The sequence below is a fragment of the Tamandua tetradactyla genome, chromosome 3 (genome assembly GCF_023851605.1).
Source record: "Tamandua tetradactyla isolate mTamTet1 chromosome 3, mTamTet1.pri, whole genome shotgun sequence".
NCBI lineage: Eukaryota > Metazoa > Chordata > Mammalia > Pilosa > Myrmecophagidae > Tamandua > Tamandua tetradactyla.
Genome location: NC_135329.1, coordinates 28,512,952 through 28,532,525, shown reverse-complemented (window position 1 = coordinate 28,532,525; position 19,574 = coordinate 28,512,952). Strand labels below are relative to the sequence as shown.

General features: G+C 40.8%; 1 protein-coding gene across 3 annotated transcripts in view; it reads right to left on the bottom strand.

Annotated features, from left to right (window-relative positions):
• The window catches only part of EPHX2 (epoxide hydrolase 2), a 73,956-nt gene that overhangs the window by 20,437 nt on the left and 33,945 nt on the right, over positions 1-19,574 (bottom strand). For 2 of the 3 annotated variants that reach the window (XR_013172425.1, XM_077152861.1), the window contains exons 10-13: positions 14,366-14,392; positions 12,102-12,187; positions 9,685-9,764; positions 8,177-8,289 (exon numbers count right to left, since the gene is read on the bottom strand). Coding sequence is in view for 2 of the 3 variants with exons in the window: in XM_077152861.1 (XP_077008976.1) it covers positions 8,177-8,289; positions 9,685-9,764; positions 12,102-12,187; positions 14,366-14,392 (306 nt within the window). In the remaining variant the exon portion in view is untranslated. The remainder of the gene's footprint in view (positions 1-8,176; positions 8,290-9,684; positions 9,765-12,101; positions 12,188-14,365; positions 14,393-19,574) is intronic. The other variant, XM_077152862.1, reaches the window with a different exon arrangement.

Sequence of the window (19,574 nt, the reverse complement as noted above, 5' to 3'; positions counted from 1 at the left end):
CAATGTGTATCTGCTCCCCACTTTGTAAGACCCCACTATGTAAAATGGAAACGGGAATGTTTCCCCATTTGCCCGTTATAAGCTTCCTCTCTCCAGTCCTTTGGTGGAGCTCCCTTCCACACGCAGTTTGGGTGCTGCCCTATTCACAAATCAGAAACAGCTCAAATAAACTCCCATAAATTATATCTTGTCTAATACTTTAACAGCTTTGCCATCAGAAGTGGGAACCAGAGGAGACCCCCATCAGCCCCAGGAAGCAGTGAGAAGACCTTTGAGCTCTCTGCTCTTTCGCAGTACCCAGAGGTCAAACGTAAGGTTCCTCTGGATCCGGGTTCGATAAACTGCATTGAGTTTCCACTTTGTTTGACAAGTGCCAAAGCTAGGAGATCAGAGTAAGGGTCCTGTTAGAGTCTGGATAAAACAAGTCTGGGGATCAGACCATAAATACTTGAGATCTCATATAAGAAACATGAGTTTTTCTTTGTTGAAAAATTCGGAATCTGGGGCTCCCCACATTGGAATGCTGGTTGGGTACATGTTTAAAAACCATGGACCCTGAACTTGATTATTTTTACAGAACTGGACCTTACTAAGGAAAATTTAGGATCACAGTGGTTACAATGGGATGGTTTTAGTTTAGATAAAGTAGTTTTCTTCGGAGGACATTCAGAAAAATAAGAGTCCTATATCTTTCAAAAGCAAAGCAATGCACATTTTGATTGTTATTCAGAGGCAACAGAGACAAAACAAATCCAAGACAACCTCCCTCAAAGACTCATTACAAAAAGCCAATGAGAACCCCTCTCTACGTGGGACATGACTCCCAGGGGTGTGGACCTTCCTGGCAACGTGGGACAGAGATCTTGGAATGAACGGAGACTCAGCATCAAGGGATTGAGAAAAATCCTAGAATGAGCTGAGATTTAGCATCAAGGGATTGAGAGAACCTTCTTGACCAAAAGGTGGAAGAGGGAAATGAGACAAAGTGTCAATGGCTGAGAGATTCCAAACAGAGTCGAGAGGTTATCCTGGAGGTTATTCTTATGCATCAAGTAGATATCATCTTGTTATTCAAGATGTAATGGAGAGGCTGGAGGGAATTGCCTGAAAATGTAGAACTGTGTTCCAGTAGCCATGTTTCTTGAGGATGATTGAATAATGATACAGCTATCACAGTGTGACTGTGTGATTGTGAAAACCTTGTGTCTGATGCTCCTTTTATTTACCTTGTCAACAAAGGAGTAGAACATATGGAACAAAAATAAATAATAGGGGGAACAAATGCTAAAATAAATTTAGTTTGAAATAGTGATCAATGAAAGCGAGGGGTAAGGGGTATGGTAGGTATAAACTTTTTTTTTCTTTCCTGTGTTCATTTTATTTCTTTTTCTATTGTCTTTTTATTTCTTTTTCTGAATTAATGCAAATGTTCTAAGAAATGATGAATATGCAACTAAGTGATGATATTGTGAATTACTGATTACGTATGTTGTTTTATTGTTTCTTTATTTTTTTAATTAATAAATAAATTTTAAGAAAAAGAAAAAAAATAAGAGAGGGGAGGGCAGAGTTGGTGAGATAGAAGAAAGCCTCTTGTAATGTGTTTTGATCCCCTAAATGATCAATAAATTCTATTTAAATTCTTGAAAAAAAAAAAGCCAATGAGAAATTAAGCAGAAATTAACCAAGAAAAGCAGACAATTGATGACAATGCCTAGTGCCCATTCTCCATCATCTTATTCTTCCTCCTTGCCCATATACCCTCTTATGACTAAAGATTCTGGAATTCTCTCAACTCGCTTTTCATTCAGAAGAATCAGAAACCAGGCAGATGACCTACAAGGTTGGACAGACCCTGGTGTTCTCATCACTGCCAACGTTAACCCATGGTCAAAGTTCTCAGGGGAGTGATCATTCATACGGGAATCGTGAATTCTCTGAGGTGCATGTGATCCATGGTTACTTGCTCTATATAGGCTGTATCCATGCTGGTCTGAACCTTGGATGCTAAATTTTAGAACACAAAGCTGATTGGACCGACTTTGAAAGGGACCTACAGGATCCTTCTTTCCAAAATAAATCTGAGGGTCAAACAGCCCTAATGGGGCAAAGCTTCTATAAGATTACACATCAGGGCGAGGAAAATCTTAAAAATCTCCTCCACAAATATCGATGGGAAAGCTTTAGCCCTCATATTAAGCAATTGACCTCAACTTGTCCATCTGCCAGGAACAAATTCTCATAAAATTACGAGCGGGGCAAAGACAGAAAACCAGCTCCTTTATATAAACAAGTGAATTTTGTATTTATATGCTTTCTGTGTTTCTGTGTTTTTACATCTGACTCATGCCTAAAAAATTTATACTGAATCTATAAGCTTGCTCTTGGTGTCTGTATGTTTGATGGAGATTATTTTCTCATCTCCAGATGGTATTTTCAAATTAACTTAAGCTCCTTAAAAGAATTCTATTCACAGAGCTAAATCCAAATGTTTAAGAAAAATTCAAGTTCACATAATGTAGGCAAACTTTTGACAAACAAGACAGGTTTAATATTGTTAGTTAAATAAAAACAGTAGTCTTCTGAGTTATTAATGTTAAGTACAACACAAACATAAAATTGTACGCTACTTTGGATTGTTCTTCCTAAATTTACACAGGTTTACTGATCAAATAAGCTAGCATTATGTCTACTAGATGTTTAGCTGATGAAAAATGTATTGAGCCAAATTAATTAATTATTCTGATGAATGTTATTTCTAGATAAATTGTGTTTTGTAGTATGTTGGATTGAAGATAGTTTGCAAAATCTTTTCAGAAACTGTTTCAACTAATGCTGCAGGTATGCAATGGATTGGCTTTTACAAAGGGGATTATTAGGATACAAACTTATGGTTTTAGGAGCATGATAATGTCCAAATTAATGCACCAATAAGAGGATATCTTCACTCAAGAAAGGGTGATCACATCTGGGGTTTCTCTGTCACGTGGGGAGGCACATAGTGAGGTCTGCTGGCCCTTCTCTCCTGGGTTGGTTTCAAAATGGTTCTCCGCTCCCGTGGGTCCTTCTCTCCTGGGCTGTTTTACTTTTAAATGTTTCTGGCTTTCTCTCATAAAGAGCATCAGGAAAGGATTAAGAAGACTCTGTTTGAATGGACAGGGTCATATCTCCATGGAAAATAACCTAATCAAAAGGTCCCAGCCAACAGTAGGTCTGACCCCACAAGATTGGATTAAAAGAGCATGGCTTTTCTGGAGTACATGACAATTTCAAATTAGAACAGTACCTTAAATCTGTAAGGTATGCAGGATATGCTTTTGTTAAGGAAAAACAGTAATTTCTTCTAAAGTAAAATGACTGCAGAATGAGAAACAGGAATATGTATTTTGAGTAATCTGCCTAGAAGTTTCTATATTTTATCAGAATAATCTCCTTACTTTATATTGACCTTAACATCCTTTAGTTTTAGGGAGTCTTCTCACTATTGAAAAACTAAGGTTTTTTTTTATTTGTTTTTTAAATTACAATCATGCTAACTCCTCCATTTACTTTAAAAGTATTCTATTGTCACTTTGGTTACATAGGGAACCAAATATTGTTTCACAGTGACCCATGATCCTAGTTAACAAAAAAGTCAAACTTGACTTTTAACATTTCACTCTTCCAAAATCAACCCCCAAATGATGTCTTTTTAATCTCAAACTGTCTTTGGGATTTTCCAGAGGACCCCTAGAAAATCACAAAGAAGTTGTGTAAGAAATAGTTAGATTTATGAGATGTGTTATGATTTGCATGGAGAGTGTCTTCAAGTTAAAAAGTGGTTTCTCATAGAGGGCCCAGCCTCTCCACAACATCAGATAGTTTCATTTCCTTACCCCATATTAGTGACAGCCCATTCCAATATGAAAAAGTTAAATGGCCACAGCCCAAACACCCTAAAGAGAGGGATGAAAGATCAAAGGTGATGGTGGAGTTATATAGAGAAGATAGTATTTAACAAATGAATATGATTGTTGAATCATTAAATTGATATCTCTTTTAATCTCCAATATCTTAGAACAGCTAGAAGTAAAAACCTAAAATTGTGGAATTGTAACCCATGCCAAACTCTGACATCTGTTCTATAACTAATTGTGGTGCTGTGCTTTGAAATTTATTGCTTTTTTGTATACATGCTATTTTTCATAAAAAAAAGGAAAAAAGTCTATTGTGATGATAAAAAAGTATTTATTCCTCCTAGCTTCCTATATTCTGGAGCAGCTAGAAGGAAAAATCTGAGAGGATCATATGGTAGCCCATGACAAACTCTGCGATCTGTCCTGTAACTACTTGTTGAAAGTGCTTTGAAAACTACTATTTTTTTCTTTCTTTGCTTTGTATATATGTTATATTATATAATTTAAAAAGTTAAAAACAATTGAAAAATAGGGAGTTTCTAACCTAGCATTGGCTAAATCTTTACAGGTAAAATTTTATTTCCTGACTGTTTTTATTTACCTCAGAAAAGCCATGTTTTAATCTTGATCCAAACTTGTAGGTAGAGCTGCTTCTTTTAATTCTGATTCAGTATTGTAGGTTTGAAACTTAATTAGGTTATCTCCATGGAGATGTGATACACCCAATTGTGGGTATTAACCTTTGATTAGAAGGAGATGTGACTCTACCCATTCCAGGTGGGTCTTGATTAGTTTACTGGAATCCTTTAAAAGAGGAAACATTTTGGAGCAAGAGAGAGAAATGATAGAAATCTTAGAGCTGACAGAAACTTCAGAGCAGAGCTGACACAGATGCTGACACTTGAAGAACAGAGACACAGATATTTGGAGATACATGGAGCCTAGCAGACGTTGCCATGAGATGTTAAGCAAGCCAGAACCTGGAGAGAGCCAAGGGAAACCAAGAGATGAAAGCCAGCTCTGGAGAAGCAAATTAAGGAACCCCCACAGGAACAGAAGCTAAGAGCAATGGAGCCCAGGAGCAAGGGACTGGCGAGATTTCCCAGCTGAAAGAGGTGTTCCAGATGCATCAGCCTTTCTTGAATTAAGCTATCTTTCCCCGACTGCCTTAAATTGAACGTTTCCATGGCCTCAAACTATAAACTTGCAACTTAATAAATTCCCCTTTTTAAAAGCCATCCCATTTCAGGTATATGGTATTCCAGCAGCATGCAAACTAACACACGGACCTAGCTTCTTGGTTTAACAGCATATAGGGACAACTTGTAGGCTTTAGATTTATGCTTTTGATTGTGATTATCAGTCTACATATTTTTATGTCTTGCTGGACAAACTATGTTTTAAGATTCTGTTCAAATTCCTTGTCAACCTCAAGGCAGATGGTTACTCTTAAGACAGCAAATCAAAAGTAAAGTGAGATAGAAATGGAACCATCTACAGTAGACCGAGATCAAAATTAAAAACAAAAATAATAACCTGACTTGGAGAGATGACTGTATCTGTAAGTAACCTCACTCCAAGTGTCTTAAAATGTAATAATTGAACAGCCACCTGATAACCTTTTTGTAATCAAGATAGCAAAAATAAAAAATATATATAAAAAAGGAAAAGAATGCCTGCCAAGCTTACTCCACTACCAAAGAAGAAAAGGAATCAGTGTTCGTGACCAGAGTGTGTTGGTCAAGTTGTTTCCAATGAGATCATTGGAAAAATGACCAAAAGGGGTGACTGTTAAGTAAAATAAAATGGCCACCTGCATTGGGCTTTACTGGGAGGGACCTCTTTCCAAGAAAGAATTTTTCTAAAAAGAAAAACAACTGACCTGCAAGGGGCTTCTCAAGAAAATGGAACAATGGAACTGGCCCTGTAGAACTGCAGGTAAGTACCTCCTGGTGATAAACCCTTTAAGGTCCAGTAGAGATAGCGTATCAGCGTGGATATTTATACCATACCAATCAATGTATATCTGCTCTCCACTTTGTCAGACCCCCTACGTAACATGAAAACTTAATATTGGCCAGTTAGGATGTTTCTTTACTGGCTTCCATGTTTGCCCTATGTAAGCTCCACCTTTGCACATGTGGTTGGATGCTCCCTGATTCATGAATTGTAAACTGTTCCAATAAACTCCTATAAATAACACCTTGTCTTATATACATATACATATTTTGACAATGACAGAACCATTTAGTAATAATACTAACCTCTTATTTTGCCCTTGCCACTCTCATTCCCGCATAAGTGAACAATGGAATTTTCCAGAGACTACATAACATATGGTAATAGACTGAATGCAAAAGCAGATATGAGAATGTGGATGTTTTCTACTAAGCTAGGCATCAAAGGGATATGAAAAAAATATGAAACAATTCAAAACGATGAGAAAGAGAAAAAACAAAAAAGAGGTGGAAGAGAAAAACTGCACATGCCACTCCATGTCCGCTTTCTTCCACACCCAGCATTGAGAGGACCTAGTCTAGTCCATACTCAAGGAATAGGGAGGACTTGGATTAGGGAAGAAGGTAAAAGGGTGAAAAGTGATGCTGGGGCATTGGATGTGATGGAAGGGCCCAGTGAGACATGATCGTCTAGGAAGGGGGAACCCTGGGCACACAGAGGCCAGTGGGAAGGGCATGGGCTCTTGGGGAAGGGGCAAGGCAGAGCCAGAGAGAAGAAGGGATCAGAGGGGAGGCGGGAGACTTCGCAGTCCTGCTTGGGGTGTTCCTTCTCCATTCCGGAATGGCCAAGGCAGCTGCCACTTAAGGACTCATGAACATGATGAAGCAAATACCCGAGAAAGGGAGGTACTCGGTGAATCACAGCTTAGCCTGGGATTCTGACATCTAGTTCAGCTGAAAGAATTTTCATGGCAGCATCCTGACGGGGTGATGAACTTACAATGATTTTCTACTACTTTTTGACATCAAGTACAGATTTGGGGCTTAATTTTAAGACTTGCACATGGGTACTTAACTCCAGCCCACCTGCCCATGGCTATCTCACTGCTCTCACTCTCCACCATGCTTCTGTTTCCTCTCACCAGGGGCACTGTCCCTGCTCCCCTTCATTGACTAAATCATATCCTCCTTCAAGCTCAAGACCACCACAAAGTAACTGGAAACACTGTGATTCAATCCAAGCAGAAGGAAGCAAACAAGCAAGCCGCTCTCCATATACCACGTTGCAGTTAGAAAGGGCCCTGGTCTCAATTTAGGATGCCGTATGTTGAGTTTTCATGATGTTTTTGGATTATGCCTGAATCAAAACATTAATCTTACACAGGTGCCACCTTATAAATTAAATAATGGCATGGGAAGAGTTACTTATCGACTCTAAACTGTGATGGTTGTGATGTTTGCTGGAAATGGTTACATCTAAGAGAAGTCTGGGTTAAGGTAAAGGATGGTTGAGAGGTCTGGCGCAATGCTCTCAAGCTCTTTGTTAATTAATTTGATCCATTCTTCTCTCTTAGAAACATCTTTTACTCTTTTTGAAATTATCTAAATGTAGCTGGACCTCAGGGTCCAGGGTGCACACACAGTTGAGTACCCCCAAAGAAGAGGGTGGCTGCGGGTACACCCAGGCCAGATAACGTGGGTTCCAGTGATGAGTTGGCAATGCTGCTCTCAGAGGATCCTAGAAAGAAGTGGCAGTGACTCCCCATCACACCTACAACCCAAAGCCCAGAGGACATCTTTGAAAGGCATCTTTGGCTTTGTGGCATGTGGGGGGCATATCTTGCAACTGCTCACATCTCTAAAAAGCATACTTGGGGCCTGGTGCAGGGATTTTAGGCCCTGGGGCTCCCTGAAATCCTAAACCTCACTTCTCAGTAGTCAGAGATACCTGGTCCCTGGTGAGAGGTCAGGAGCTTTCCCCAGGAGAGGTGGGCTTCATCAGCCTTTCATCCAGAAACCAAGAGGGAGTAGCTGGAAACCAGCACTCAGTCCTCCCCAACCCCTACAGTTTTAGGAGAAGCAGGAAAACCCGGTGCACCTCACCCCCCACCCCACCTAAAACACACACACACAGAAAGGAACCATTGTGTGGAAGGGACCAAGGGAGCTCTGAAGCAAATTCTATGCAGGTCAATTTGCAAAATCATTTCTAACAGAATATTAAAGGGGACAGAGACAAGTAAGACAATCAGGGTTAAGGAGAAAGAAAGAGAAAAGAAGAACAACATTGCCAGTATCACTGGTCTCCTGCCAACAACTTACTGGTTCTTGGAAGTACAACTGGTAGTCAAAAATAGGCATGGCTTTGATCTTCTCCATTAGGGGCACGTTGGGGTCGACCGGCATGAAGGGAGTGTTCAAACTGGCCACTGCCCTGGAAACAAAAGGCACCAAGACAGACTCTGTAAGGAGCACAGTCTACAAGAACAAGAAGGGATCTCACAAGTTGAAACTGAAGCTCAGAGAGGAAAAAGTTGATGTTCGAGGTCTTGCATGAACAGTGTGTGGGACAATGAGATCAAAACCCAGATTTAACCCCCAGCCCAGGGCTTTTTCCACTGAACAGGAATACTTTTACCTACTTTCATTAGACAAAAGCATACTTACATGTATAGTACTTAACACATACGTGTATTACACATGTACTGTATCCACCTTGATGACAATTTGTGAACATATTTTTTAATGCAATAAGTTTTTTCATCCATTCATTCATTCATTCATGCATTCATTCACAGAGTGTCTCTTTTGTGTTGAGTGTAATTCCATGCTATACAACAGGTACAAGAGAAATATAAAATAAAATTATATGCTGTTTCTCTCCTCAAGGAGCTTATTATAGATTAATAAGGAAAAATGGATAAATACATAGATATGTATATCATTGGACTCTGATAGGAGCCATAAGAACAGCACAAAATGCCATATGAGTTTAAAGGACATAAGGAATTTCTGGATTTGGAGATCATGGAAGACTCCAGGGAAGAGAGAAGAGCAGTTAAACTTGGCCTTTCATGATGGTTAGATTTGGGGAGCAAAAATAATAACCATGAAGGAAATATCATCAAGTAGCATGAGGAAATTCTAGAAGTGGGGGTGATGCTCGCAGCTGTGTTTGATGCAGTGAGGAGTCTACATGGCTATGGCCAAACATTTAATGGGAAATAAAGCCAGAACGGTAGGTGGGAGCCGTGCCATGTTGGGCCAGGGTCTGAACTTGATGCTGTGGATAACCGAGAGCTGATAAGGGCTTCTGGGAAGAGGGGAGAATGGCCCCAAGTTGCTGTCTGGGATGAGTACTCCAGTAAAAGGCGTGAATGCAGGAGGTCAGCCCACCCATGGCTGCATTAGTCAGCTCAGGGGGGACCAGGGTGGCAGCAATGGGAGTGAAAAGAGAGGCGAGAACTTGAGAGACGACGGGAAGGCAGAATTGACAGAAGTTATAGTTAGTACCTCAACTCACTGTAACTCTGACTACAGTTAATCTGCCTGATTAGTAAAGAATCCTGTATCTCACTGATACTCAGAAGAAACTTTTTCCCAGGAAAGAGATGGAAAAGAATATTTGGGGGTGGTGGTGCTGGTGGATAAAGAATAGAAGGAATGGGCTAATGAGGGCAGACAAAAGAATCAGGGAAAGGAGTGGTGAGGTTTAGGCCGGTGCCATCCAGTAGAAATACAATGCAGGTCACAGATGTCATTTAAAACTTCCCAGAAGCCACATAAAACAAGTAGAAAGAAATAGGCAGAAGTGATTTTGTTTTTTTGGCATGGGCAGGCTGCGGGAATCAAACCCGGGTCTCTTGCATGGCAGGCGAGAATTCTGCCATTGAACCACCACTGCACCGCCCTGGAAGTGATTTTAATATTTTAGTTAACCCAATATATTGAAAATATTCATAATTTTGATGCGTATTGATGAGATATTTTATGGGTTTCTGCACTAAGTCTCTAAAATCCGATGTGCAGTTTATACTTACAGCCCACCTCAATTTGGACTTGCCACATTTCAAGGGCTCAATAGTTACACGTGGCCAGTAGCTACGGCAATAGACAGTATGGGTTAGAGTATAAACTAAGTCATAATAATAACTACAAGTTTCTAAGGTTACAACAGTGGATCTATTTTAAGCATTACTTAAATCACAAGCCAAGAAATTCTAACTTTTACTAGATATTCTGAGTGGAATAAGGTTAATTTTTTTTAAGTGACCTTGACAACTAGTTTATTCTATACCTGAAAAAAGTTATCATCACAAAATGAGATAACAGGATAAAAAATGCTGCTGCTAACTACATTAAGATTAGAACAAGCTAAACCACTACCTCCTTTTGGGGGCACAATTTCCAAGTGATTGGCAAAGAAAGGATGTAAAAGGGTATTATTCAGCCAAACAAGTAAGGAGCCCCCTAAATTAAATAGGTTGTGGGCAATACTGGAAGCTTAATTCAATAGAAAGCCAAAACCAAGGATGAAACTAAATATCCCACATAAGGGTGGGCTTGCCTGCGCCCCCCCCCCCCCCCCATCTGCTAGCTGGCTAGAAACACGGAGACCAATGTAGTAAAAACCAGATTCTCCCAAGCCCAGAAATGCCATGTCCCACCACCTTCAGCCCTGGAAGGATGCTTGGCTTCCTCCCTTCTGCCCAGGACTGCAGTAATAAGGCTACCCTGGATGATAATAGATGTAGAAGAAGCAACCACTATGGGAACTAATGATGGCCAAGATAAAATGGCAAGGACAAGAAGAGAAATTTGAAACCAGAGAGTGTTTGGGTGTCTTGGACCTGATGTTATTCTGAGCAAAACATCTGCTACCATAACGTGGCTCCTCTTTGTTCACAGCAGATGTTTTTAAATTCTCACAGAAGGACAGTAGATCTGACAAAATAACCAGAAGGCATTTTTCCTCCTCAGAGGTAAAGCCATATGCTTGCTGCTATATTTCCTTTTGTTCACTTCAAGAAATGTCAGATACAATCTTACAGAGGAACTTTTTGTTGAACCTGAGTTTTAAGAACCAAGCTCTTACCTCCACTCTGAATGAAAGAGGGGATGGAGAGAAGTTGGATCAGATGATCGTGTGAAAAATTTAAAAAATATTTTAGGAAACATTCAATTCTTTATATTCTTTGGTATAAGCCCACAAATCAAGCTGAATAAAGTTGTCCAGTTGTTCATTCTCATAAATTTACCCAAATTAAAAGTAATTGGGTAAGTTAGGGAAATACAGATGGCTGTTAAAGGTGGCATTTATTTAATTTGCTGAGATCTGACTGAGGGAGGTCAGACAGGCTTTAACTTCAGTTTGTCAGCTCCAATGGGGCATGGCCACAAAGACTGCCCAACTCTCTGGGTTCTAAATTTGTCATTTAAAATCTGTACTCCCTTAAAATGCCCTTCTATTGAATGACTATGAATGATATGACAGTGATAACGAAATTCCAATCTAACCTTACATTTGTATAGGATTTTGTAGGTTGCACAGTAGGGTAGGAGTTGCCATTGCCACTTGGTGGCTGAGGCAACCAAAGCCTAAGAGATGAAGTGACTTGTCACACAGCCAGTTCAGAGCAGGACCAAAGGCCAGATGTTCTGCCTTCCGAACCAGGACTAAAATCCCTCCTGGTACTCAATTCTATGAATCTGACACCCCTTCTACTTCACCCTTTCCCTCAAACTCAACCATGATTCTCCGGTGTTCCTGCTAGATGCTCAGGCTCCAACTTTCTGTCCGATCACCAATGAGGCAGGCCTCGCTTCCTAAAACACTACCTCAGTAAACCCTGAGATGTGTATTAATGTATTATGGGTACTACTAACAGCTAATGTGTTCCCTTCCCAGAGAGGTGATTTGTCTTAAAGCAGTTTTCTGTGATTAAAAACTAAGGAACAGGGGGTGTGGGCATAGTTCAGTGGTAGAATTCTTACCTGCCATGTGGGAGACCTGGGTTCGATTCCTAGCCCCTGCATTTCCCAAACAAAGAAACCAACAACCACCAAACAAACAAACAAACAAAATGGTGCTACAATAATAAGCTACTCACATGAAAAAAAGAATGAAATGTGACCCCACCATAAACAAACAAACAAAACTAAGGAACAATTCTAATAGGAATTTTAGGCATTTGCCCCCTGTCTAGTCATAGCTAAATTAATTTCCTGTTGTTCATGGCCAAATTACCTCACTCTCTCAGGGTAGAAGAGAGCCATGTTCCACACCAGCATGCCTCCCCAGTCGTGGCCAATGAACACGGCCTGAGAGACACCCTAGGGAAAAAGAAAGGAGACCAAATGTGGACAGGTTTCTGGAATGGGGTGCTCAGAGCCCAAAGCCTCAGCTGACAAGCTTTTCATTCACTTCCTAGAGGACCCTTCACCAAACCTGCAGTAGTTTTTCCAAATGTCCACTCTTCAAGCTTCCACTTCCGTACATCTCTGGCCCCATATACATTCTACATAAATGACCTGACTTTTTAATTTTCACAGAAAACTGAGGCCACTGGCCATGAATTCCTGTTACATCTCTACCTTCCTTCAAGTCAACATTTGTTTCATTCTCTCTTTTTCTCCCTTCGTCTTAAGGGAAGTATGCCTGACCCTTCCCCATGTTAATCTTTCATTCAGTCAGTTATGATTCTACCCGCCCTCCCCCACTCTTTGGGGAGCTTTCCTCCCTTAATTAACCATAAAAAACTCAAGCTACATGTAGCTTCCTTTCTATCTCTGCTAACAGTCACTTTTTCTTGCATGCTTCCTATGTCCCAGCCACTGTACTGTTTTTACATCCATAATCTGGAATTCTTCTGAAACCCTTCTAATACCCATTTTACAAATGAGAAGACAGGCTCCAGCAGTCTGGGGACTTACCCAAGGCCACACAGATGGTCAGTGGTAGAGCCACAGTGCAGACCCAGGGCTCTCCAGCCTAAAAGTGGTTCTCTCTTCTACCTCAGATGCCCCTGCTCAGCCACATAAGTGTCTTTCAGAGCCTCCCCGGCCTTTACCGCCCTCTTGAAACTCGCTTCCTTGCCTCTGCTCACTGCAATAATCCTGTTCACAGTATCATCCAACTCTGCACAATGGCCTATAAAATTGACTCCCTGACTATTTTCTTAAGTCCTTGCAGCTCGACTTCTTCTCTGCTATCTCTGAGTCCATTGAAATCTCCCTTTTAAAGGCTATTAATCACTAATAATAGGGTTTTTTTGGTTCTCACCTTTCTGCCTGCTCTGTAGCATAAAGAATTTACTTTGAAACTTTCTTCCCTTGACTTCTATGACATTATGCTTTCCAGATTCTTCTCTTACTTTACCAAGTCTACTTTCTCTGCTACCTCGGTACCTGTCCTCTCTGTGAACACTGTCCTCAGAGCACTTATCCATTCCCATGGCTTCAACCATTATCTCTAGGTGGAAGGCAACCAAAAATTCAGCAATTTGCCCAGGCTCCGTCCTATGTGCCCCATTAATGACTGAGTCAGGGACTGACACCTGGCTCAGCTGGCAGCGACCAGAAAGTCTCTTTTAACAGTCAGAGTAAGAGAGTGTTCTCAGCCAGTTAGGGCTGGGCAGACACCCTGGGCCATGCCCTCTTAGAGGGCCCATCACACCCTAAAGTTCCTAAACCAATTCCATGGAACTACGAATTGCAGAGGGCAGGGACTGTAACATCTCTACCTCATTATCCACAGTATCTGGCACAATGCCTTGCTGTAGAACTAGAACTCATTATATCATTCCAGTTTCTTCTCTCAACTCCTACATCCAACTCATAAGATTACTACATCCTACTGCTTTGTGGTTCTTTCTCATCTACCCCTCCACCGTCACCATGCTGGTTTAGTACTTCTTCCCTACAATCCATTCCACAACGTTTTCATCCTGTCCCCATGACCTAATCATAGAGAGGGGGCGTGGGAGGTGGATAGTATAGGGTTGGATTCCTGGAATGCAATGTGTGCTTTGAAAAAGCATTTTTTCAAATCACCCTTGCTTGATTTGTTTTCATTTGTTAAAACTGATTTTGATATTCTAAACAATGTTAAACAAATGCATTAGATTTTAGATTCATCAAAAGGGATGCAATATTTTAAAAGTAGTGAAATATTCATCTATAAGATATTTTCCCCAAATTCTTTAACTCAAGACTCTGCTTTGGCTCAAAGACCACAAAAGTACCTACCCTAGAAAATGCTCTTCATCAAAAACAACAGCAGCAACAAAACTGTTCTCTACCCTATTCTCCAAACTCTTCACCCTTTTGCCACCTCTGTCTTAGTAATTTTTCCCTACCAACTACCCCTCACACCACCCCAAAGTGGGCCGATCCCAGTCTGTACTGTCTCTCCTCTAGGTCTCTAGCAGCTGACACCTTCAAAGGAGGCTTAATTACCAGGACCAAAGAGAATTCTCCAAAGAGATTAATTCAAAATAGGGAATCACTTACCAATTTATCCAGGAAGGTTACCATCTCCTAAGAAGCAAAGAGAGGGGGTGAAAAAAAGAATCAGAAATTGCCTCCACCCACTTCAGACACTTTTCTACTCACTTCAGAACTACTGTGTTCGCCCTCATTCATTTCACTAGGCTTTGAATCATCACCCCTTCCTTTCCAGCATCCTCTCAGTAGCAAGGCAGATACCAAACATGCATAGTGAATTATTGGCTATACTGTTATACACATCTCTAAGTGAAAGATTTTAAGCTCTTCTAGGACAATAACCATAGCTGCTTCTTTGGTGGGAGAAAGGGGAAGGAAACTGCACAGGGGAGGTTTCATTGTTGCCCTGCACTTGGCCCCTGCATGGGAGGCCCCCAGGACTTTGTGCTCCTGGCCTCTACCCCCAACAAAGATGGCTACCCATGCTGGCCAGCAGTTACAGAGTCTGAAAAAGGTGTTTGGAGATGTTAGAGATGAAGGATCAATCAGTCAGTGCCTGAACATCCACCCTGGGTCAAATGCAAAATGAGTAAGTAGGGGGAATCCACCTGGGAATGGGAAGCCATTACCTCCACAACCGAGTTTCTATTTCCCAGCCCTACTTCTTCCCAGTGTCCCCTCTAACTTGTCAACACCCTCCTGAGCCCAGTGGTGGTGATGGTGGGGTGTCTGTTTATTACAATAAAAAATGTCTATAGAACTGCATTTATCAACCCCTTGCTTCGCAACAGGAAATGTGCTATGCACTTTGCATTCATTATTTCCCTTTCCCTCACAAGGATCTGCAGGAACATTCTGCAGATGAAATGGACTCAGAAGGCAAAGGTCACACAGCTAGCAGAGGCAGAACTGCGATTGATTCCAGGTCTATTTGATTTTGAAAATGCAAAAATCACCCCTTTTACTATGCAGCCCAACAACTTTATTTCAAATATTTTCCAGCCTCTTGCAGCCTTCCCTCTTACTACAAATAGAGAAGTAATTATAATTTGTTTTTAATGCTCCAGATAAAACTCCCTCTTTGGGGGCTGCTGAGATTGCTACTGGCAAGACTTTAGAGACTTAGAAAATGTATGTGATTATATTTCAGTCTCCTACTGTTTTAGGTACTTGCTAAAATTAGAGGCTATTTTCTCTCCTCTGGACTAGGCCTATTTCTTTCTTTCTTATAAATTAGGCAATGAGATAGAAATTTTAGGACAATAGGAAACAAGGACAAGTCAAAGTGCCTGAACATCCACCCTGGGTCCCTTTTCCCACATCCCTTTTAGCTTCTGCCAGAAATGATAAATAGCATCCACATATTCTCTATCCTGGTTTGGGAAATTTCTTCTTGGGAACGCTCGACCAATATGGACAGCCTTCTTTGGGGAAAGAGGAAGACAGGGTTTTCCCCACAATCAGGTGACTGCTTCAAAGGGAAAGGGTAGTAAAGGATGTCCTGATTCCTTTTGTGACCCCCAACCCCAATCCGGACCTGAAAACTGAGGAGCCATGGTAACAGTCTCATTTGGGGTAAGATTGATGGCAAGTCTCTCATTCTTCCCCAGTAGCAACATTAAAAAAGAAAGTATAGTGCAGGCAACAGTGGCTTAGTGGCAGAGTTCTTGCCTGCCATGCCAGGTTTGGTTCCTGGTGCCTGGTCATGTAAAAAAAGTAAAGAAAAAAAGTTGTAACAAAGAAAGTACAGATGACTTGTTTCATTGGTTAAAATATGCAAGACGTATTTTTTTAAATGGAGGCACATAGATATTGGTGCAACTTACATCATTGGTTTATTTTCACCATTTCCCCAAAGAGAGGGATGGTGCCAGGAGGTCTTCGTAATCCACTAATGAGGAGTTTGGTTGAGGGTACTCCAGAAATCCTATAATATGCCTAACAAAGCAGGAAGCACGCACAGGTTCACAATGAGGACCTAAGAATCAACTGCCCATGCAAAGTAAAAGAGTCCTCATGATTCTGGGTCTCTACAAAATGGAGCATTATGTTCTAACTGCAGTGATTGGAGAGACCTGAGCCCACCACCAGCAGAGATGCAATTTAGGAGTAATGTGGGAAATAAATACACAAACTCCTCCATATTTTCTTTCTATGAAGATCCAGTTGATGGTGTTGCCTAAAACTACCCTCTGAGTATTAAAGTTTTATTTATAGTACCTACAGATTTTCTTTTCCTGACTTTGTGATTCTCAAACTGCCTTCTCAGAATTGACTGAGGACCTGCCACTGTTCACTAAGCCCTTATCTCTGTAGCATCTTCTCAGTTCCAGCTTTGGAAACAATTCAAATCATGGGATTCCACACCCCCCCCCCCCAGACTTCTAGATGTTGCTTATAGTCCAAAGTGGAGTCAAGGTAAATAATACTCGGGGCAGCAGGAATCTTGTGTTGCTCCTGGGACCATCCAAAATTTCATTTCTAATAAGAAACATCTTCATTCTCACAGCTCCCTAGAAGATCCCTGGCCCTGGGGAGGTATTTTCCCAAAAGAAAGGCCTGGTTCCATAGGGTTTCTCAGGGTCCTACCCATTTAACTACCTACTGAAAAACTCCCTAAGTGCCCTCTGCTATGTGGCCAGGCAAGAAGAGTGGAAACACGGAGGGCACATTGTAGTCCCTTCCACTACTTTCATGCCAAATACCACAATTACCAAGAATAACTCAATTAAGCTCCCAAACCTACAACATCCATCCATGCGATAAAAATTCACTCAGAGCCTACTACACACCAGATACTGTTTAAATGCTGGAAATACCACAAAGAACAAAACAGACAAGAATCCTGATTTCAGGGGACTTTTGATTTAAAAAAGAGAGACAGTGTATGTCTTAATGCCCCACTTCTTCCCCACAATTAGAGTGGTTCTTTCTGTCTGCCTCAGACCCCTCTAGGTTTCTGGTGAAAACTATGCCTCAAATTCTATACACACTTCAAGAAGTTCAAGGTTCTGCACCATATATTAACCATTCCTGCAGGGTTGCATGCAAGCCACATCTTTCTACTTTCAAATGAACTGCAAAGACGCTGGAGACTACTTCAGCTTTATTCCCACAGCCCATAAATTGAGAATCATGTTCAGATTTGGAAGGAGCCTTGAAAATTATAAAACCCAATCATTTACTGTATTGTCCACCTGCGAGCACAAAGCCCTGGAAATGTCAGAAGACTCATCTGAGGTGACACAGTGAAAGGGACAACTGAGTATAGACAAGTCTCCCAACTTGAATGAGCTTTAGGAGATCTCATAATGTTCACTTGGAAGCTAATACTACAAAAGGACAGAGAAAGGGATTATGGTTTCTTAAGTATGCCCATTCTAAAATAAATAATAATTGTATGCTGAATTGGCACACAGATTTGGAGCATTATCGTGGAGAAAAGACGGTTTCCAAATAAATTTGGGATGATATAATTGAGAAAAAAGTTTCTATGGGCACTTGAGGTTAAGCAATATTATGTATCTTAATACAGTCTCTTCTATTTAAAGATTATGAACTGTGCTAATAAAATTTTATGTTAAAAATACTGTACAAATGATTTTAATAACATTTACTGAGATAATTTTATCATAATATATTATATTAATATAATATATTTCATATATCATAAAATTCACCCTTTTAAAGTGTACAATGGAATGGTGCACTTAGTATTTTCACAGAGTTGTGAAACCATCATCACTCTCTAATTACAGATCATTTTTATCACCCCCAAAAGAAATTCTGTATCTATTATCAGTCACTCTCTCTTCTCCAACCCCCACCTGTGGCAACCACTAATCTATTTTCTATTTCTATGAATTCGTGTATTCTGAATATTTCATATAAATGGAATCATATAATATATGGCCTTTTGTGACAGGCACAATATTTTTGAGATTTACCCATGCTGTGGCATGTATCAGTACTTCATCCCTTTTCATTGCTAAATAATATTTCATTTATGGTTATACTGCAGTTTGTTCATTTGTCCATCAGTGGATGGACATTTGGGTTGTTTCCACTTTTTGGTAATTTTGAATGCTACTATGAGCATCCATGCTCAGGTTTTTGGGGACATAAATGTTGTCAGTTCTCTTGGGTAAATACCCAGAACTGTATGTATTGATGATTTTTTTTGAACTGTGAAAAATAACACATATACAAAAAAAAATAACTTTCAAAGCACACTATAAAAATTAGTTAAAGAACAGATTTCAGAGTTTGGTAGGGGTTACAGTTTCGTAATTTTAGGTTTTTCCTTCCAGCTGCTCCAAGATACTGGAGACTAAAAGAAATAATTCAGCAGCTGTACTCATTTGTTAAATCCTATCTTCTCTGTTATAACTCTACCTTTTCCTTTGATTTTTCTCCTAGTCTTGGGGGGGTATTTGGGATATGCCCATTCTAATATTTTCATGTTGGAAAGGGCTGTCAAAAATATGGGATGGGGGATGGAACTAGTTGATGCTCTTGGAGAGGATGGCCTCTCTGGGCTTCAGGACTTATCTGGCCTAGGAATCTTCTGGAGGTTTCAGGTTTCTGGAAAGCAATCACTACACTGATGATTTTATAAAAGGTGGAACAGGAAGTTAGGAACACATTTTATCTTGTTGTTTTTGGTAAAAAAGACATGCTTCTCCATGTTAGCTATCTCAAGTGCCTGGATTTACCTGTCTTGAGAAGAGATTTCACTGTAAATATACAAAGGTCCAGGTTAGTAGAAAGCAGTGAGATAAAGAAGGGCCCCCATGCAGGTCACTGGTGAGATCTTGGCAGGATTTCAGGGGAGATATGAGCAGCAGAGTGGAAGGAGGCCAGCCAGGGAAACTGCAGAAGGAGGAACAACTCCGAGCTCCCGCGCAGAGCTGTGCAAGAGGCCAGCGCTTGCCTGTGGGGCTGGGAGCTCACTGCTCCCAAAGGTGCTGGAAGGACTGAGCCTCCGCACGGCACTGTGACTCAGAGATGGAGGCTCTTTATCATAATTTAAGTATGATCAGAGGCATCACCAGTTTTCTGGCCAACCGGGAGGCTGGTTCTTGTCCTTGGTTTCTCCAGCCTGTGATAATTGCTCTAGAGCTAAACGGAGGCTGGGGTCACAGTCCATACCTGAGCCTCACTCTTCCCCACAAGCTCGGAGCTGAGGGTCTCCCCTCACTAATGATGCCTATATCTTAGAATAGGTTTCCAGTATGGACACCATTCCACAAAAAAACTCCCTCAGTTTGGCAAA